Raw genomic sequence first — 22,524 nt, 5'->3', positions numbered from 1 at the left:
TACCTAGACACTTCTACCTAGTTGGTCCACCTTGTAGATGCAAAGTCAGAGACGATCGCTCATCTATTGCTGCTGTTTGAGTTGGTCATCTTCTAGACCTTCATTAGTGGTCACTGGACGCTGCCCATGGGGCTCTGTTGGCTGGATCTTTTTGGTTGGTGAACTATTCTCAGTCCAGCAGTGACAGTGAGGTGTTTAAAAACTCCAGCAGCGCTGCTGTGTCTTATCCACTCATACCAGCACAACACACACTAACACACCACCACCATGTCAGTGTCACTGCAGTGCTGAGAATGATCCACCACCTAAATAATACCTACTCTGTGGTGGTCCTGTGGGAAATAGATGTAGAGAAATAGATGGACTACAGTCAGTAATTGTAGAACTACAAAAGGCTTCTATATGGTAAGTGAGTGTAGAAACAAGGAGGAGGAGGAGGGTTAAGAGCCTTGCTCAAGGGCCCAAAAATGACTAAATGGCATAATCTTTTAATTGAAAGCCCAAAGCTCTACCCAACTGTGGGTTAAAAAAGAAGACCTAAATTATATTTTTCCCTTATCTCAAGAATACATGCATTATTATTATTATTATTATTATTATTATTATTATTATTATTATTATTATTATTATTATTATTATTATCATTGGTGACTTATGTACAGCGTAAATACGTATGACCTGAACCAACAAATCTACGCAAACCATTTAAAAATCATGAATTGAAGGTTTAGGGGTATTTTAACTAAAATACTATAGTCTTACCCAACTTGCTGTCCCCACACCTAGTAGGTGTCTCTTGAGCTGATTTAGAGTGTTCAGGTCCATTAATCACGTTGCTTGTTTCACCATTCGTTGTTACATCTGATTCAAGAGCAATGCCATGTTTCTTTTAAAGAAAAACAGAAAGGTTTGAATTACTCAGCCATAATAAACTATTGCCTGACAGACGCTCCCTTAAGTCTAAATTGCTCTACCTTTAGAGCATTCCTGAGCCGGAAAACCTCATCCCTTAGTTCATCACGTTCATCTTGCACAATATCTGAATACTCTTCTGTCTCTCTAAGGCCTACACCAATACAGCAGCAGCAGAGCATAAACAGAAAGAGAAGAGGAGAAAGAAATAAGGTGAAACAGAAAGTTAATAAATAGAGGACAGTGTGACAGTACTGACAAATAGTGCAGAAATAAGTTGTTGCATGAAAGAAAAAGTTAAAGCAGCCAAGATAAGAAAGTTTACTGGGGTGCGTTCCCCAAAACGTTCGTAACGCTAAGTACTTCATAACCTCGTACTTAAGAACATTCTTAAATTTAAAGTGTTTCATAACTTCGTAACTAACGCATTATTTAAAATCATTCATAAATTATGAGTAGTCTGACCCATTCGTCACTTACTAAATCCTTCTTAACCTGAAGTTTGCCTGCACAAAAATAAATTCAGCTAATTTGCCTTAAAATAAAACCTCACAGACACACTGGTTCTATACACGGCAACATCACCGTTATAAATAAAATCTGAATTGAATTATACTTGAATTATGCATATCTAATAATATATAAATACAGTATATACATAATGCAAGTCATTCATTCAGTTTTGACTATAAAATATGCAATGTTGTATTTCAATGCTTAAATCATTTTATTCTCTTGAAAAATAATTTAATTGTATTGAAGAACGTGAGATCATTTGTTGATGTACACATCTAAAGGAAATAGATTAAATGCTTGTTCAGAGGGCAGTATAACTGGCAAAGACATAGATGGCATTGGTTAGCTATAACTCTGCCATTGAAAGCTGCTTGGCCATGAAGTCTTGTTGATCAGGTGAAGCTATTTGATTGGACTGTGCAGAGGAAGGCCCAGGAGATGACCCAGGACTGCTGCAAAGTGAAGATTGCACAAGGAATGTAGGCTGAGGTGGGGCAGATGGGTAAATGGGACCTTTAAACATACATCTACTTCCCCAGATATTCCTTCAGTGGCTGTTGGGTCTAGTATTCTCAGTGTTGCTTCCTCTTCCACAGTAAGACCTGTTGCAGATAACTGACCTCCACCTGTCTTAGCCCTCTCTTTCCTAAATTGTTCCCCAGTTTGCGCTGTAGTCTCGCTATGCTTCCGGATTGATGCATGAAAGGTTAATTGTGTGCCAATTTATATGCTTGATATGCAATAGAAAGCAATTGCAAATGTAATGTTTTTATACCACTAATTTATACCACTAAATAAACTGAATGGTAATCTGTGATTCAGTTTTGGACTGGCAGTGCCTTTTCAGAGGCGGAGTCAACAAAGAACTACTTAAACCTCATTCATAGTTTCAGAGACTTAAGAGGGCTTTTGGGAAACACTCGCAAAACAGGCGTTTTTAAAGTTACGTCGTTCTTAAAGTTGTTCATAAGATCGCTAATCGCAATCGTTATCAGGAAACGCACCCCTGATCACTAATTATTAGGACTTCATTACCACCACAAAGCACTGTGCCAAAACCAGAACTAGCCAATTAAAAAAAATATGTAAAGTCATTGGTTTACTGATCTAGTATGTTTAGATGTGTATCTACCAGCTTTGCACATCTAGATTTTTCCATCCTGATTTTTGTTTTTAAGTTTAGTTACATTTCTTGGTAAGCAGAAACAAAGTGCTCCATCCACAGATTTTGTATCAAATTTGAGTCTGGGTTTTTTAGCTGTCTAACCAATTGTCCAATTGACCAATATCCTCCTGGCTCAGTCATTGAATTTGTACTGATGACCCAATCTAGGCAAGGTGTTGATGGTGCCTATATGTTACTCAGAGATATAAAGTCTCCAAAATAAATGTGCATCCATTTTCTTTATCCTGCAGCCGTTATCAAATTACCATTCCAACAACAGTGAATTTGTCGCGTTACTGTGCACTTCTACTGGTGGAATCCTTAAGCGACATCTGGTAAATAAAACCAATACTGATCTGGAAGGTTATTGTACCTGAGGAGGTTTTTAAAGACTAAAAGTCTTTAAAGGGCTGATCACTTTTCCAGACCTGGTCTGTTTTCTAGATGTCCTATTTCAGATGGTAAAAATTACATATTGTTTATACTTTCAAGGTTGTAGTTTTCCTTTTTTTCAGAGTATTGTGGCTATTAATAATTGTAATAATAATTATTATATTAAGAACTGAAAGCTTATGGTCATATCAAGTATGTAGCTTACTATCTACGGCTAACCCAACTTTTCAACTGTTTTAATAAAAACACATTATAGCAGGAATGAAGTCCTGTTGGTACATGAATATAAATATAAATATGGTACATAATTCCATGCTATGCCTTTTGTTAATACTTTCATGAATACTTGTTTCAGTGCCTTAACTAGAATTACTAACGTTTCTTCACTCAGACATGACAAATTTCATATGCAGAGTGCCCAAACAGGCAGCCGGCACCAACAAGACTAATACAACTCACACTGGTGGTGGGACTGTGCATTAAATTAGTGCCGTTGTTCTTTGATTTTCTGAATGATCTGTGTTGTTATGCAACACAATACCAGTCACAATTTTAGAAGTTTAAAGTTCTAAATGTAACCATCTACACATGAACAAAATATCTGCTGGGTAGCGTTAATGTAAAAAAAACCACAGAATTAAAGCCCTACAGGTGGAGTGAGAGTACCCCAATTTTTTTCTCCTTCCATTCCAGTGTTTCCTTCAGATCAGCGATCTCTTTAACGTAGCTCTCCTGCTTCATGTGCAACTGGTGTGCATCCTGAAGGGTCAGCAGAAAGGCAAGCAGACAAAAAAGAGAAAAGGCAAAAGTCAATAAAGGACATAAAAATACAAATCTCTAAGAATAGAAACAACTACACAACAGCTGAATGCATGTGAACACCTGACCATGAGCTTGATTGACATCTTTATCAAAAACCCATTGGCTTTAATTTAAAGTTGGTCGCACTTTGTGGCTATAACAGCCTCCATCCTTCTGAGAAGGCTTTCCATAAGATTAGAAGGGTGTGAATTTCTGCCCATTCAGTCAAAGGAGCATTTTTGATTTGCTCAGGCACTAAGCACACTTTGATGAGTGCTTTTAAAGTTTAAGGTGCATGTATTGCTTTTATTTCGCATAATCTTAAACACCAAACACCAGAAACACCAAACAAATTCATAAATATGACTCCTTAATTGTGTGACTATTTCACAAACACACAAACTACTGTGCTCCTATTTCCATCCTGTGGAGAAACTTGTTTGTGTATTTGTTTGTTTATTTGGATTTTAACGTCATGTTTTACACTTTGGTTACATTCATGACAGGAAACAGTAGTTACCCTTATTAATTATAATCCCTTTGAATTGTATAGTTATAAAAGTTTAGCTTAGTCTATCTATACATTCATTTTTAATGTACTTAGTTTAATTAAAAAAATATATATATATATATTTTTCCTGCCATTGTTACATCTCTGCATGGTCATAAAAATAAATAGAACAGAATAATTTAAACTGTTATAAAAATGCTTAAAATGCTTAATTGTTCATGAAATGTATGTTGTTGTACTCCAACTGGTCTTTTAGACATTATCAAATGATGGCGATGATGACATAAAAACATAGTATACTGATTTTAAAACAATAAAAACAAATTAACTGTTCTTTAAAAGCTTCTCTTTAGTATTTTATACATGCATCAACTAACATCTATCATCCTGTATCAACTAACAACTATTTACCTGTAGTTTCTAGCTTTAATGCATAGGTGTAGAATGTAGAAGTTTTTGATCTTTTCTAAAACTTACCTTTAGTACCACCTCACTCTGCATTAATGTTTCCTTCACCTCAGTAAACTGAAAGCTCAAGACACTGTGAGCATGTCGCTCTCGCTCCAACTCCTAATAAAGAGAAAAAAAGTGATTAAGTCCCAAACATAAGATGGCCATATCTGCATTCAGGTTTACTTTAAATGAGCCTTAGTCACTTTGAAGTAAATCATGAATACTTACATGACTGAATTTACTATAGTGGTAATTTCAGGTTTAGCGTGATTTTATCTAACCTGAAACCGGATTAGGTATCAGTATTATAATAATAATAATATGCTGTAATGAAGCTACAAGTAAGTATGAGTGGGTCAACATATATCAAGACCTGACCAGGTTGTTGTAACATATAATCCAAAACAATGGACACTGATTGCAAGTTCAGGTACCAATTCTGAATAAAAAGTCATGGTTAGCAATTAACTTTCCAACTTATTCCAAATAAGCTCAGTGGGTCAGAGATCTGTGCAGGCTACTTCCCAATCTCCTCAATTTGTAAATCTCCCCAGTCTTTTGCCATGAACTTTAAAAGAATATAATTTATTTTATATAATTAATTCTATCTGTTAGCAATGGATGTAGGGGCGGCATGGTGGCTCAATGGGTATCAAGAAGGTCCTGGGTTCAAATCCCAGGCGGGCGGTCCGGGTCCTTTCTGTGCGGAGTTTGCATGTTCTCTCCGTGTCTGTGTGGGTTTCCTCCGGGAGCTACAGTTTCCTCCCACAGTCCAAAAACATGCAGTCATGTTAATTGGAGACACTGAATTGCCCTATAGGTGAATGGGTGTGTATGTTTGTCAAGTCAAATTTATTTGTATAGCGCTTTTTACAATGAACATTGTCTCAAAGCAGCTTTACAGAATCCAGGACCAACAGACCAAAAACCCCTGTTGAGCAAGCCGAGGGCAACAGTGGCAAGGAAAAACTCCCTTAATAATACACGAAGAAACCTTGAGAGGAACCAGGTCTGCCCTGCAATAGACTGGCGCCCCTTCCAGGGTGTTACTGTGTGCCTTGCGCCCATTGAAAAGCTGAGATAGGCTCCAGCACCGCGGCCCCTATTGGATAAGCAGTTAAGAAAGTGAGTGAGAGCAATGGATGTAGCTAAAACACATGAACCTAATAAGAAGGGTGTCCAAAAACAAGCAACAAAGCAACAGGCAACAACTGATTTTCTTTATAACACTGCAACACAGAGCCACAATTCATAACATAACATTAACAAATTACATAACATAACAAATTACATTCTTTTTAATGTTATGCAAATTAGAGATGATACGGTTTAAAAAAATAGCAGTGATTAGCTCCAGTGGATCCAAAGGACCAATATACTGTATGTCTGTGTCTGATTCTCTTCTCAAACCTTGTGTCTTGCTGAATTACCTTGGTGTGCATAATTAAAGGGAAATGTATGGTCTATAACTGCTGTCATATATTTCAGTGGGTTTACCAAAGTAATACAGCAGTGTGTGAATATTGATCAGTAATGCCTAGTTCACGCTACACGATTTTTGCCCTGATTTTCTCTCGCCGACAGGTCGCCTCTAGATGTGGCAGCTCGGAGGCAAATCAGTGTTCATTCTGAGCTCGAAAATTGGCTCTCGATCGCTGTTTTTGAAATTCTCTCACACAAGCTTTACAGTATTTGTGACTTCCACTCCAAACCATAACGTTGCATTGCAAAAAATATTTATTTGACTTCCAAATCTCTCTCTGCAGAACAGACAATTCCTGCTGGCTACGTAGCCAAACTCAGAGGCTGGAACATACCATGGCCATGGTGTCATCCAAGGCTTAATGCATATAATCTGGTGTAACATAATGTACCGTATATTATAATGGGTAATATTGATTTATTTATTGACTGCTTGATGCAAGGCTTTTCTTGCTCACCTTGTTTTTCTCATCACACTCCCTGCGTGTTTCATACAGCACTTCCTCCAGCTCCATGTCTTTTAGTGTGTCCGCCTGGTACATCAGGTTAGCCTTCTCGTTGTCCAGCTGAGCGTTGGACACCATAGCCCTCCGATATCTGTCCTCAGCCTCAGTCAAAGAGTCCTAAAAGTACAACATTGGTTAGTCATTTTACAAAATTACTCTGCGCTATTTGGCTTGAGGTAGTCCTTTCCTGTTGAACAAGGGTATTTAAATTGTGGCGTTATGTTGGCTGGTCACTTTAGTGGCGCCAATGCTGTTGCTAAATCAAAGCACCATTCAATATTCATCCTTGTCATTTGTATTGTGAGTGATTGTGTTACCATGTCTATGAGGCCATATTTATAGTGAAAAGCATACAAATGATGTTGAGTTCTGAGGGAGCAAAAGTGAGAGTGCAGTAGAAAACCAGTGCACACAATGCCATGCCAATGAGATAAAGCTTCACAACGCTTCACAATTTGCAAACTGACATTTAAAAGAAAGGAGCTAGCTAGTGTGTTAAAACCGGCTATGATGAAAATTGTGAAAATACTATGAACATGAATTAATATTTAAAAAAATGCTAAACAATATGGCCAAATGTTAATTTTTTTGCATTTTCTCCCAATTTTTCTCCCAATCTAGTCGTATCTTATTACCCGATTGCATTACGCTTCCTTTCTACTGATGTTAACCCCCACTCTGACTCAGGAGAGCCGTGACTATCACATGCCCCCTCCGACACGTGTGCAGTAGTGACTGCATCTATTCACCTGCACGAGGTGAGTTCATATGTGGATCAGCTTTGTGTATAGAGACTCCGTGCAGGCAACATCAATCATCCAGCAAAGGTCGTAATTGCATCAGTTATGCTGAATCCCCTCCGGCACCCCCCTTGAACAACAGCCAATCATTGTTCGTGTAGGTGCCCAGTCAACCTGATGGCAGAGCCGAGATTCAAACCGACAAGTTTGAGATGTCAGCTCTGGTGTGCTAGCATGTTTCACCACCACCTGAGTGCTTATGCCAAATGTTTTTGGACATTTTGGATTGTTGGACATCCCATTTCAAAAGGAAATCTTTTTAGCTTTTCCAACAGCCACTTTTCTGAGAAGGCTTCTCACAAGACTTTGAAGTAGGTCTGTGGAAATATGTGCCCAAAAGTAGCATTTGTATGGCTGAGCACTGATGTTGGTCAGGAAAACCTCAACTGATGTTCCAGTTCATTCTAAAGCTTTTCAGTGGGGCTGAGGTCAGGGCTCTGTGCACAATCAGTTTGGAAAAAGAGAGAGACTTCCCTAAACTGTTTTTGCAAGTTGGAAGCATGTAGGTTTTTACACCTGTTAGCAGTTGTTGTGCCTGAAACACGTTAATTCAATACTTACAAGGGATTTCGCAATATTTTTGTCAATGTAGCATATGTGCATACACATACGCTGTAACAATATTTTGGGTACCAACTTATTTATTCATTTATTCATTGTCTGTTTTACCACCGCTTTATCCTATTCAGGGTCACAGTGGGTCCAACTCACTGTGCTAAATCTAGAAAACCTCACAGCAGAGAGCAAACACACTCTCACACACAAACACCCAGATTCACACACAGACACAAACACCTAGGGCAATTTTTAGCATCTCCAATTAACCTGACTGCATGTCTTTGGAGGAAGCCGGAGCACCCGGAGTAAACCCCCGCAAACATGAGAGAACATGCAAACTCTGCACAAAAAGGACCCAGACCAATCTGCTCGGGAATCAAACTCAGGACCTTCTTGCTGTGAGTCGACAATGCTGTACCAACTTATCAGTAAGGCAAATAACTAGCATGAAATCTTTAGAGCATCATGCTCAAATTTGAATTCCAATTTATCAATTAATACATTTATGTCATTGTGAATTCCAAAATGCTCTCATAATGTTAAGAAACAAGAGGAACACACATAAACTGCAAAAAAAAAATACAGTCTGGTAATGATTAGAGCAGCAGGCATAAGAAATACCTTCATGTCTCGTATAGAGGCTTCTGTGTCAGCGGATATTGAGGTATCACAGCTACCCCTCCGAGAGAATCCCCTTCCTAATGAGGCCAAAGTGGCAGCAGAGAGAGTGGATGCTGTTCTTGACCCCTATAAAACATATGAACAAACATTATAAAATAAAAAAAGTCATAATATAATTTGTAAAAATCAGTTATAAATACAAAAGTTTCGATGTTTAATGTATGAAAGGAACTGACCTTCTCCAGGAAATCTGCCCTTTCTTCAACCTAAAAAAGGAAAATCGGATCATCAGTAAGAATATATATTAATTTATTCATTATTTGTTTTAACATCACTATCCAATTCAAGATCGTGGCCCGTACAATTCACCTGGCAATAGGTACAAGTAGTCAATCATCGCAAGGCAAACACACACACACACACACACACACACACACACATTCACACCTAGGGCATGTGTTTGGACTGTGGGAGGAAACCCACCCAGACACTGGAAGAGCAAGCAAACTCCACACAGAAAGGATCTTACCGCTTAACCTGGGAATCAAACCCAGGACCCAGGTTGAGGTCTGACTCCATTTTCTCAAATATTTAATTTAGTTTTAGTTCTAGTTTAAACCAGGTTTAGGTTAATTGCCTGTGAGGCTCACTCAGTCACTCTCTCACTTTTTAAGCCATTTCTCCTAATGAAGGTCAGTTCTCAATGGACGCAAGGCACTCAGAAACACATTCACACTCTAACACACACACCCACACACATTTGGGGGCAATTTTATTATCTCCAATAAACCTGACTGCATGTCTTTGGACTGTGGGAGGAAAGTCGAGCTCCCAAAGGAAATCCATGTGGACACAGGGAGAACATGCAAACTCCAGACAAAAAGGACCAGACCACTTCACCTTGGAGTTTAATCCAGGACCTTATTGCTGTGAGGCAACAGTGCTATCCACCAAGACGCCCTGCCTGTGCAGCTCTTAAAAGTATTTTGACAGGTACTTTTTCCCATCTCCCAAAAACATGCTCAAGGTAGACTGTCTACTCTAAAATGCCCATAGATTTTGTTAAGAATGTAAATGTGTATGTTAATAAAGTCTTTCAACAGATTCATAGTTTTTAAGAGTAGTAGGTCACAGTTCTGTGTGTCTCTCTATGTTTTTCAAACATCATATATTTTTATTCTGCGCAACCACAGTCAGTTACTTTTAATCTAGGCAATGAAGTGGGGGTGAAAACCATAAAGCATAGCTCACCACTGGGCTGGCACGAGCTGAACTGGCCCTTGATGAGGCTCTGGAGCTAGACCCCAAAAAAGCACCATAGTCTGAAGGCTGGACAGCCAGAAAAGAAAAAGAGAGATAGACAGCAAAGTATATGCTAGTGGAAAGAAAATGTTAGAAAAGTCATAGTTAGAAAGATTAGATTTCACATGTACTTCTTGGCCAAAAGTATGTGGGAATTCCACCTTTTTGAGTCTAGGTGTTTTAGACACACCTATTGCTAACGTGTATACAATCACTTTTGTAAAATGAATATGTCTTACACTTTGTGGCAACAGTCTAGGAATGGCTTGTTTCTAATTCCAGCATAATCTTGCCTCCATTAAAGCATTGTGTGCGTGTACATCAATATTAATGAGCCAAAGCATTAGGACCACCCACCTCATACAATGTCAAAAAAGCTACAAAGACATTACCACTGGGTACTTTGCAAGGTGGATTGACCTACAGTGCATCCTGGTGCCAACTCTTCAGCAAGTAAATGATGCATACGTGCCCACTGCCCACACAATCTTGGATTCATCAAACCGGTCATCATTTTTTTTGGTCTTTGATATCCAGTTTGATTCCTGCATGTCTGTAGTAGGTGTTTTTGACAGTGCACAGGTGTTAGCATGGGCCTGTTAACTGGCCAAAAACTACACAGCCTAATACACAGAACGGTTTGATGCAATGCATTGTGACACATTAACCTTATCACCAGTAATCGGCTATTTGAGCTACCATAACAAACACCAAGCCTTTAACTGCTGCATTTAAACACCTATCCTACAATGAACTACTATCAGCCCAACATCTAATGTCATTCATATCATAAATGTATGTAATATACGTATGTATGTATGAAATAAAACTAATATATATGGAATAAAATCAGTTTTCATTCCATATATATCAGTGTTTGCTATATATTTCCTGTTTGGTTTGCCATAGTATATCCAGTATATACAGTGGGGGAAATAAGTATTTGATCCCCTGCTGATTTTGTAAGTTTACCCCCTTACAAAGACTTGAACAGTCTATAATTTTTATGGAAGGTTTATTTTAACAGAGAGAGACAGAATATCAACAAAAAATCCAGTATTTGTTCCCTTAACAACCAGCAAGAATTCTGACCCCCACAGACCGGTTATGTGCACAAAAGGCACACAAATTAGTCCTGTCCCTGCTTGCTCCATGCAAGATCTCACCTGGTGGGGTAAGAATGATTCTGAGAAAGGTGAGGTCAGTCCAGAATTACACGGGAGGAGCTTGTCAATGATCTCAAGGGAGCTGGGAGCAGAGAAATGCTGGATATGACCCCAAGAACACCACCCCCACTGGGCATTTCTTTGCCTCCAAACACGGCGAGTGGAGTTGATGCCAAAGAGCTCAATTTTGGTCTCATCTGACCATATCACATTCTCCCAAGCTTTCTCTGAATCATTCAGGTGTTCATTGGCAAACTTCAGACGGGCCTGTACATGAGCCTTCTTGAGCAAAGGGACTTTGGGGGCACTGCAGGATCTCAATCCATTACGGCGAAGTGTGTTACTAATGGTTTTCTTGGTGACTGTGCTCCCAGCTCGCTTGAGATCATTGACAAGCTCCTCCCGTGTAATTCTGGACTGACCTCACCTTTCTCAGAATCATTCTTACCCCACCAGGTGAGATCTTGCATGGAGCTCCAGAGTGAGGGTGATTGACTGTGATCTTGTATTTCTTCCATTTTCGAATTATCGTACCAACAGTGGTCTCTTTCTCACCAAGCTTCTTGCTGATGGTCTTGTAGCCCATTCCAGCCTTGTGCAGGTCTACAATCTTGTCCCTGATGTCCTTTGATAGCTCTTTGGTCTTGCCCATGGTGGTCGAGAGATTTCAATGGAAGAAACTGATTCTGTGACAGGAGTCTTTTATACAGGGACAGGACTAATTTGTGTGCCTCATGGGAACATAACCGGTCTGTGGGGGTCAGAATTCTTGCTGGTTGTTAAGGGAACAAATACTTATTTCCCTTAATTAAATACAAATTAATTTATACCTTTTATATAATGTTTTTTTTCTGGATTTTTTGTTGATATTCTGTCTCTCTCTGTTAAAATAAACCTTCCATAAAAATTATAGACTGTTCAAGTCTTTGTAAGGGGGTAAACTTACAAAATCAGCAGGGGATCCAATACTTATTTTACACGTATATATATATATATATATATATATATACAGTGTATCACAAAAGTGAGTACACCCCTCACATTTCTGCAGATATTTAAGTATATCTTTTCATGGGACAACACTGACAAAATGACACTTTGACACAATGAAAAGTAGTCTGTGTGCAGCTTATATAACAGTGTAAATTTATTCTTCCCTCAAAATAACTCAATATACAGCCATTAATGTCTAAACCATCGGCAACAAAAGTGAGTACACCCCTAAGAGACTACACCCCTAAATGTCCAAATTGAGCACTGCTTGTCATTTTCCCTCCAAAATGTCATGTGATTTGTTAGTGTTACTAGGTCTCAGGTGTGCATAGGGAGTAGGTGTGTTCAATTTAGTAGTACAGCTCTCACACTCTCTCATACTGGTCACTGAAAGTTCCAACATGGCACCTCATGGCAAAGAACTCTCTGAGGATCTTAAAAGACGAATTGTTGCGCTACATGAAGATGGCCAAGGCTACAAGAAGATTGCCAACACCCTGAAACTGAGCTGCAGCACAGTGGCCAAGATCATCCAGCATTTTAAAAGAGCAGGGTCCACTCAGAACAGACCTCGTGTTGGTCGTCCAAAGAAGCTGAGTGCACGTGCTCAGCGTCACATCCAGCTGCTGTCTTTGAAAGATAGGCGCAGGAGTGCTGTCAGCATTGCTGCAGAGATTGAAAAGGTGGGGGGTCAGCCTGTCAGTGCTCAGACCATACGCCGCACACTACATCAAATTGGTCTGCATGGCTGTCACCCCAGAAGGAAGCCTCTTCTGAAGTCTCTACACAAGAAAGCCCGCAAACAGTTTGCTGAAGACATGTCAACAAAGGACATGGATTACTGGAACCATGTCCTATGGTCTGATGAGACCAAGATTAATTTGTTTGGTTCAGATGGTCTCAAGCATGTGTGGCGGCAATCAGGTGAGGAGTACAAAGATAAGTGTGTCATGCCTACAGTCAAGCATGGTGGTGGGAATGCCATGGTCTGGGGCTGCATGAGTGCAGCAGGTGTTGGGGAGTTACATTTCATTGAGGGACACATGAACTCCAATATGTACTGTGAAATACTGAGCAGAGCATGATCCCCTCCCTCCGGAAACTGGGTCGCAGGGCAGTGTTCCAGCATGATAATGACCCCAAACACACCTCTAAGACGACCACTGCTTTATTGAAGAGGCTGAGGGTAAAGGTGATGGACTGGCCAAGCATGTTTCCAGACCTAAACCCAATAGAACATCTTTGGGGCATCCTCAAGCGGAAGGTGGAGGAACGCAAAATCTCGAATATCCGCCGGCTCCGTGATGTCGTCATGGAGGAGTGGAAAAGCATTCCAGTGGCAACCTGTGAAGCTCTGGTAAACTCCATGCCCAGGAGAGTTAAGGCAGTTCTGGGAAATAATGGTGGCCACACAAAATATTGACACTTCAGGAACTTTCACTAAGGGGTGTACTCACTTTTGTTGCCGGTGGTTTAGACATTAATGGCTGTATATTGAGTTATTTTGAGGGAAGAATAAATTTACACTGTTATATAAGCTGCACACAGACTACTTTTCATTGTGTCAAAGTGTAATTTTGTCAGTGTTGTCCCATGAAAAGATATACTTAAATATCTGCAAAAATGTGAGGGGTGTACTCACTTTTGTGATACACTGTATATATTATATATATATATCAATGAGTATATATATTATAAACACTGATCAGCCATAACATTAAAACCACCTCCTTGTTTCTACATTCATTGTCCATTGTATCAGCTTCACTTACCATATAGGAGCACTTTCACCCTGTTCTTCAATGGTCAGGACCACCACAGAGCAGGTATTATTTGGGTGGTGGATCATTCTCAGCACTGCAGTGACAATGACATGGTGGTGGTGTGTTAGTGTGTGTTGTGCTGGTATGAGTGGATCAGACACAGCAGCGATACTGGAGTTTTTAAATACCGTGTCTACTCACTGTCCACTCTATTAGACACTCCTACCAGTGTTGGAGACGATCGCTCATCTATTGCTGCTGATTGAGTTGGTCACCTTCTATACCTTCATCAGTGGTCACAGGACGCTGTTAGCTGGATATTTTTGGTTGGTGTACAATTCTTAATCCTCCAGTGACAGTGAGGTGTTTAAAAACTCTGATTCACTCATACCAGCACAACACACACTAATACACCACCACCATGTCATTGTCACTGCAGTGCTCAGAATGATCCACCACCCAAATAATACCTGCTCTGTGGTGGTCCTGTGGGGGTCCTGACCATTGAAGAAAAACATGAAAGGGGGCTAACAAAGCATGCAGAGAAACAGATGGACTACAGTCAGTAATTGTAAAACTACAAAGTGCTTCTATATGGTAAGTGGAGCTGATAAAATGGACAGTGAGTGTAGAAACAAGGAGGTGGTTTTAATGTTATGGCTGATCAATGTATATGTTATACATAAAGCACAAATGACTGAGGCAGACAAGCAGACAACAGACCCGGCCGTTTTGAAGTCTGGATGAAGGCAGGCTGCTGGTGCTGCCACAAAGGTCAGAATAGTTACCCTATGGTGAGTAAAAAGGCAAATATTAATATTACAGAGATGAAACTGCAAGGACAAAAGTGCTTAGTATTCTGCATAGCTATAAACATGCATAATATTTTGAAAAGGTGAGAAGGAATATGAAGGTGTAGTACGGTTCAAAGAAGATACAAAATGGAAAGGGTTATGTAAAACCAACTGAAAAAAATGTTCACACTCAAATGTACAAAGCAGATCAACACACATCATTTATGTGCAAAGTATGTGGACACCCCTTGTAATTAGAACATTTAGGTGTTTTAGCCATACTTATTGGTAATAGCTTTATAAAATCAATTATATAAAATAAATGATATGCTTAAAACTTGGTGGCAACAGTATTGGGAAGGCCTTTTCATGTTCCAGCATGACATGTCATCCCTGAGCACAAAGCAAGTCTAAAAATACATGGTCAGAGGAGAAACATATTGGCCTACGTGTACACTGTTTTATCAGTTGTGGATTTGTACTTCTTTCCAAGCCAGATGGCAACACCATAAATAGTAAAAAGCCAGTGTAACATAGTTAAAAATCTTTATATGTTTATGTTATAATTACACACAATTCACTTTTTACATGTAGCCTGTATTGGTGCTGGGTAAGTTCACATTGGGACGTCCGGTCCCCTTCCCGCCTCTCTTAAAGTGTCCTCCCCTCCCCCTACCTCCTCCCTTTTGAATTTTGTACTGTATGAAGAGGTAGGTATCACAATATGCTCCATATTAAATCTATATTAATCATACATGTTTAGTTAATATAAATATCTCACCAGGTTTATATATATGTTTCTGGGTTCATTATTATTACTATTATATTATATTATTATATTTTGTTAATAGTCAGTTTTAAAGTGAATTATGCTTCTGCATATATTGCTGATATTGCACAGCATGGTCCACGCAATGTATCAGTCAGTTAAGTCTGTTCTTTATATTCTTTTTATATGAGCATGTGAGGAGTGTAGAGAAGAAGCAGGGGTTCGCTACCAGTATTGAGGGCTATATTGTTTTTGTTAACAGGTATGCTTAATTATATGTATAAATTTGATAAAATCTGAGTTATGCCAGTTGGCTATGCTAATGCAGCGGAGCGTAATAGAGTGATGTCATTGCTGTATGTGTTTGTCTAGACTGTAAATGAAAAGCAATTGTTATTGTTAATAAGCTGTTGTTCTGGTAATTTTCTTGAATTATATTGTAATCTTTACTATAAGCCCTGCTTCTGTCCGCTCCTGGCCCTTTTGAATTTTGTACTGTATGAGGAGGATGTGAGGAGTGTAGAGAAGAAGCAGGGGATCGCAACCAGTATTAAGGGCTATATTGTTTTTGTTAACAGAATAAAATCCTCATCGAAAACACAACGCAGAGTCCATTTGTCTATTGTGGTAGCAGTGTCGACATCCAACGGTTACACTAGCATGCTGTTCAACAACAAAAAAATCTTGCAAAATTTTTTGTACGTTACAGTGGAACTTGTTATTACTGCAGAAAATCTTTTATGATTAGCACTTCTGTTTTGCAACATGATGCAATCCGTTTTGATAGGTTAGCACAGCAAAGTAGCTCTACTATTGGTAAATAATGCAGATCATTATGTTTATTTAAAGAACATCAAAATATTATGCTAACAACATACCAAGAACTTTCAATTTAATAAAAAATCTTAATTTAGCAGTTAAACTTGTAGTGTACCAGTGGTAGCTCAGCAGTTAAAAAACTAGAATGTAAGTCCCTTTGCAAAAAAGTGTCTACTAAAGGCTGCAACAGTAAATGTGTGAATGCAGTCATTGTGGGCCAAACTTTCTATGCATCCTTATGGATTGCTTGAAGAAACTTCCTTTGGTCTGTACTTATTAACTTATTCAGGCATGCAGGCACACTAACCCTCAAACTTCCACGACTTCCAACAGACATCCTCTCCTCATCATCTGAGATCTGGAAGAGACAAAACCACAATGCAGTAATAAGCCATTAATACAGCAGTATTCACTTCATGCAAACATATCTAAATATGCATCTGGTTATTGTTCGTGCCATTGACTAGTGTGCAAACTTTCTAAAGACACATAAAGGGCTAGATACCACATGAAAAACAAAGTAAAGGGAGATGAAGGGAAAGTTAGTGAACTGGAAGATTGAGGGGAGGAATTACAATTTTGTGTTATAATGCGTTGTAGATTCCTAAGTAGAATTTTATTAGGTAAACTAAACTAAACATCCAAACTAAATAATATGTACATGCTTATATGTTTACTTAAAGCAAAAACAGCAAAAATATTAATTTATGTTATTATCACAGATTTGTATTTTGAGTTATATGAAACCTTTTGTTTGTAATTAAGTCTAAAACCATTATGACTGGCACAAAACATGTTCCCTATACTTGAACATTTTAAAAGCACAATTCAAGAACTCCAAAGCTCTATTCAGTTCTTAATACCTTATGCATCTTGCCACCTACACTTTGACGAGTGCAGATCAGCACTGTGTACGGAGAGACACACCCTGACAGCACTCTGTTCCCGTCTCTGTGCAGGTGCCATCAATCAGCGTGTGTTTTTACCACACACGTCCTGTGACCACTGATGAAGGTCTAGAAAATGACCAACTCAAACAGCAGCAATAGAAGAGTGACCGTCTCTGACTTTACAAGGTGAACCATCTAGGTAGGAGTGTCTAGGTAGGAGTGTCTATTAGAATGGACAGTGAGTAGACACGGTATTTAAGAACTCGAGCAGCGCTGCTGTGTCTGATCCACTCATACCAGCACAACACACACTAACACACCACCACCATGTCAGTGTCACTGCAGTGCTGAGAATGATCCACCACCTAAATAATACCTACTCTGTGGTGGTCCTCTCCACTGAAGAACAGGGTGAAAGGGGCTAACAAAGCATGCAGAGAAACAGATGGACTACAGTCAGTAATTGTAGAACTTCAAAGTGCTCCTGTATGGTAAGTGGAGCTGATAAAATGGACAGTGAGTGTAGAAACAAGGAGGTGGTTTTAATGTTATGGCTGATCATGTTCAACAGGTCAACAGTCTTTAATGCAAAGTCATATTGTTGTTACAAGTACAGAATGTGGCTTGGCATATCCTTGCTAAAACAAACAACACGGCAGCATATATTGCTCCAAAAAGCAATATCTAATTCACGGCTGTGTTGTTCTTTTGGGGATTCTATAATCAATGTAAAAGTGTGCTTCTCCACACACATGATCATCTCTGTTCTGTGCCTCAAAAGAACAAGCCAGTAAAGTATTCTGCTCCCAATAGTTTGTCTATGTACAGTTTATTTATTTGTTTACAAACTCAGCAAACTCTAAAGCTCGGTTACGTTAGCAATCGGTTACAAAATGTCAGAGACATCTAAAGCAGCTAAAACACTACTCAGTTTAGAAAACTCCCAACCAATTCTGTGGATGCAGAGGGGGGGTGTCAAAACATGGACTAGAATTTTCGTCTCTCAGCTATTAAGGTAGGCTGTGCTGTGTATTGTAGCTTCTATTTATTCTATCATTTATGAGTGTAATTTAATGACTGACGTGAATTGTTGCACTTTTCTTGAAAAATCCGTAAAATCGCCGCTCAGGTGGCGCAGCAGTAAAAACACACGCTATCGCACCAGAGCTGGGATTTCGAATACATCGTATCAAATCACAGCTCTGCCATCCGGCTGGGCTGAGTGGCCACACGAACAACGATTGGCCTGTTGTTCATATAGGGGTGGGGTATTAAGCCGGATAGGGACTCCTCATAACTGATGCACTACGGCCTCTGCTGGCTGATTGATGGCGCCTGCACAAAGGCGGGGAAGGAGTGCGGATCAGTCTCTCCGTACACAAGGCCGATTTGCATATATGCACTCGCCTATAGTGTGGGTGACAAAATGCATACGGCTGCTGCCCACGTGTCGGAGGGGGTGTGGGTTAGCTTCGTCCTCCTCAAATCAGAGCGGGGGTCGGCATTAGTGGAGAGGAAGCATGACACAATCGGGCAATTGGAGGCGCTAAAAAAGTCGGGAGAAAAAAGGGGAGAAAACGCATAAACAAAATATAAATATAAAACAAATTCGTAAAATCTGTATTTTTTGAAAAACAAGGTCCGTGAAATTAAGTACATTCCCCGCGAATTTAGTAGAGCCTTAATAATTAGGTATTAGCTTGCATTTGTACCGGTGCTTTTAATCATCCACAAACCTCTCAGTCTTACGCTGCTGCTGTCCCAGGTTTTTGGAATGTTTTGCAGGCATAAAATTAGTCAGATTGATTTAAATAGTTTATTTTTACAAAAATCTATAAAGTTGATATGTTCAAAAAGTACCATTGCTGTAATTAAAAACTTAAAAATACCTGTAAAATATATATTTTACTAAATGTAAAATGCAGTAGAACCAAATACAATCTGTCCTGTACTTGTATCATAAATGCATCACTATACACCATGTTGACACTGTTTCTGTCTGAGTTTTACCTTTGTGAGAATTATGTACCGTCATTAATTATGAACACTCACAAAATTGTAAGGTAAGATATCCATCCTAGTTTTGTCTATTATTTTCTAGTTGACAATTAAAACATTATGCATTTATATTATTTAAATAATGACTGGCAGAGCTATTACACATTAAAATGTCAAACTATGAAGCCTGTTAGTGTCAGTATACTGTAGATTAAGACTGAATGCTCTGGCAGATCTGTGTGTAACTTCAGGTTTAAGCAGCTAATAATGGAACATTCATTTAAACAAAAATATGTACAGTAGAATGTTGCCCTTTCTGTTAAAAATTTACCTGTAGTATTTCCAACAGTATTTCAAAGTATAAACTGTTAGTCCCAACATCAGTCTATTAGAAAGACTAAAAAATAAATACATTGTCACTGTAAATTAGTTACTATATTAATTATAAATAAATACATAAATAAATCAATTAATTAATGATTAGAAGTCAATTATTATTCAGTTGTAATGTATCAATTAGCCAGCACACCTCTTTTAGCAATCCATTTAACAGGGAATTTAACAGCATTCATTGTCACCACCATCACTATACTTATCATTACCAATCATCTTACAAGTCTTACCTCTTTCTGCTGTCTCTCCAGTTCCTTTAAGCGAATCTCCCGAGCTTCTGCCCGAGCAGCCCGCTTGGCTGCCAATCTTGCCTCCGCCTAGCAAAAAAACAAAAGCAAGAGCAGATCAACTCAGGACATCTTTCCAAATAAAATCCAACCTAGTATGCAGCATATGAACAATAAGAATAATAGTAGATTGGCTAAGTCGGTTTTATCAGGATAGGATTGTACCACTCACATTAACAGACATTATAACAAGTAAATATTAAGCAGTGATAAATAAATAAATAAATAAATAAATAGTATACACAGATTGACCACTGTAATCAGCTATGTATATGCTAACTGCACACTGTCAGTATAAGACCCATGTACACATACATACATACATACATACATACATCTAAAAGACTCGAAAATTGATTTTTCCGTTATTTACTGTAATCAAATATATATTTACCATTTTAGATGAAAATACCAAGGCTACAAAACAGATGCAGGCTGGTACCTAGCATGTCTAAAAGTGTGTTTTCATTGAAAAGTTGCCTTTATACTTTAACCCAATCAGAACACTCACAGATCTGCAGTGATCAACTATCATGTTTCCTTAATCTCATCATGGGACTGATTGCTTTGTATAAATGCCAGTTTAATAGATAAACTATTGGGTAATTTATTGTAGGACAATTAATCACAGCCAGAAATCTAAGCAAACACTAAAGCATTTACAGGATACTCTATATCTATATTGTCTTTTATCTTTTTTTATCTATATTGAGTAAATACTTAGTAATAAACCCACTGTTCTAAAATATTACATTTTAAATAAAAATATATATAATATATAAAATGATATATAATATATAAAATGATATATAATATATAAAATGATATATAATATATAAATAATAATAATATATAAAATATGTAATATTATTTAAAACATTAAATAAAATATATAGCTAAATATATGCCCATAAGCTTGTTGGACATCCCATACCTGAACTATCCCATCTATCTATCTATGTTTCAGTTTATCTCAAAGGTATTTAGTGTTTAGTGAGGTAGAGATCTGAGTTCTGTGTTTCCACAAACTTATAAGCATAAAATTATTTTATACAATTGATTTTACCTAGCTGTTAGTGATGGGTGTGGCGGAAATACCACGTTAATAATTAGGAAAAGTGTCTACACACATATTCATTTTTACATGATGAAAAAAAAGAAACATAATTGCGCGACGGGATATTCCACTAGCATACCAGCGCCGAGATTCTGAACTCCTCAATTTAAAACTTGGCGTTGCCATGGGTCGGCTGGGCACCATCTAGCGAGCATAACTGGAAGTGCCTGCAGGGAGGGATGCCGGAACGCTGTGTAAGAAGATCCCCCAGCAGCGGAAGACAAATTTACTACACTAAATTAGGAAAAAGAAGGGGGGAAATGCATAATATATATATATACAGGGGTTGGACAATGAAACTGAAACACCTGTCAATTTAGTGTGGGAGGTTTCATGGCTAAATTGGACCAGTCTGGTGGCCAATCTTCATTAATTGCACATTGCACCAGTAAGAGCAGAGTGTGAAGGTTCAATTAGCAGGGTAAGAGCACAGTTTTGCTCAAAATACTGCAATGCACACAACATTATGGGTGACATACCAGAGTTCAAAAGAGGACAAATTGTTGGTGCACGTCTTGCTGGCGCATCTGTGACCAAGACAGCAAGTCTTTGTGATGTATCAAGAGCCACGGTATCCAGGGTAATGTCAGCATACCACCAAGAAGGACAAACCACATCCAACAGGATTAACTGTGGACGCAAGAGGAAGCTGTCTGAAAGGGATGTTCGGGTGCTAACCCGGATTGTATCCAAAAAAACATAAAACCACGGCTGCCCAAATCACGGCAGAATTAAATGTGCACCTCAACTCTCCTGTTTCCACCAGAACTGTCCGTCGGGAGCTCCACAGGGTCAATATACACGGCCAGGCTGCTATAGCCAAACCTTTGGTCACTCGTGCCAATGCCAAACGTCGGTTTCAATGGTGCAAGGACCGCAAATCTTGGGCTGTGGACAATGTGAAACATGTATTGTTCTCTGATGAGTCCACCTTTACTGTTTTCCCCACATCCGGGAGAGTTACGGTGTGGAGAAGCCCCAAAGAAGCGTACCACCCAGACTGTTGCATGCCCAGAGTGAAGCATGGGGTGGATCAGTGATGGTTTGGGCTGCCATATCATGGCATTCCCTTGGCCCAATACTTGTGCTAGATGGGCGCGTCACTGCCAAGGACTACCGAACCATTCTGGAGGACCATGTGCATCCAATGGTTCAAACATTGTATCCTGAAGGCGGTGCCGTGTATCAGGATGACAATGCACCAATACACACAGCAAGACTGGTGAAAGATTGGTTTGATGAACATGAAAGTGAAGTTGAACATCTCCCATGGCCTGCACAGTCACCAGATCTAAATATAAATTGAGCCACTTTGGGGTGTTTTGGAGAAGCGAGTCAGGAAACGTTTTCCTCCACCAGCATCACGTAGTGACCTGGCCACTATCCAGCAAGAAGAATGGCTTAAAATCCCTCTGACCACTGTGCAGGACTTGTATATGTCATTTCCAAGACGAATTGACGCTGTATTGGCCGCAAAAGGAGGCCCTACACCATACTAATAAATTATTGTGGTCT

The 22,524-nt window shown here is 39.0% G+C and overlaps 1 protein-coding gene across 1 annotated transcript in view; it reads right to left on the bottom strand.

Annotated features, from left to right (window-relative positions):
• LOC134317280 (leucine-rich repeat flightless-interacting protein 2-like) overlaps nt 1-20,427 on the bottom strand; it is a 35,236-nt gene extending 14,809 nt beyond the window's left edge. Inside the window, exons 1-12 of the mRNA XM_062998099.1 lie at nt 20,404-20,427; nt 19,836-19,922; nt 16,632-16,682; nt 9,970-10,047; nt 8,955-8,984; nt 8,719-8,844; nt 6,692-6,856; nt 4,776-4,868; nt 3,653-3,745; nt 3,333-3,344; nt 975-1,055; nt 763-886 (exon numbers count right to left, since the gene is read on the bottom strand). Of these exons, the coding sequence (XP_062854169.1) occupies nt 763-886; nt 975-1,055; nt 3,333-3,344; nt 3,653-3,745; nt 4,776-4,868; nt 6,692-6,856; nt 8,719-8,844; nt 8,955-8,984; nt 9,970-10,047; nt 16,632-16,682; nt 19,836-19,922; nt 20,404-20,427 (964 nt within the window). The remainder of the gene's footprint in view (nt 1-762; nt 887-974; nt 1,056-3,332; nt 3,345-3,652; nt 3,746-4,775; nt 4,869-6,691; nt 6,857-8,718; nt 8,845-8,954; nt 8,985-9,969; nt 10,048-16,631; nt 16,683-19,835; nt 19,923-20,403) is intronic.
• Nucleotides 20,428-22,524: the final 2,097 nt, after the last annotated feature.

Source organism: Trichomycterus rosablanca, chromosome 6 (assembly GCF_030014385.1).
Source record: "Trichomycterus rosablanca isolate fTriRos1 chromosome 6, fTriRos1.hap1, whole genome shotgun sequence".
In the NCBI taxonomy this organism is placed as follows: Eukaryota; Metazoa; Chordata; class Actinopteri; order Siluriformes; family Trichomycteridae; genus Trichomycterus; species Trichomycterus rosablanca.
Note: the sequence above shows the minus strand (reverse complement) of the source record. Positions and strands in the feature narration are given on the sequence as shown.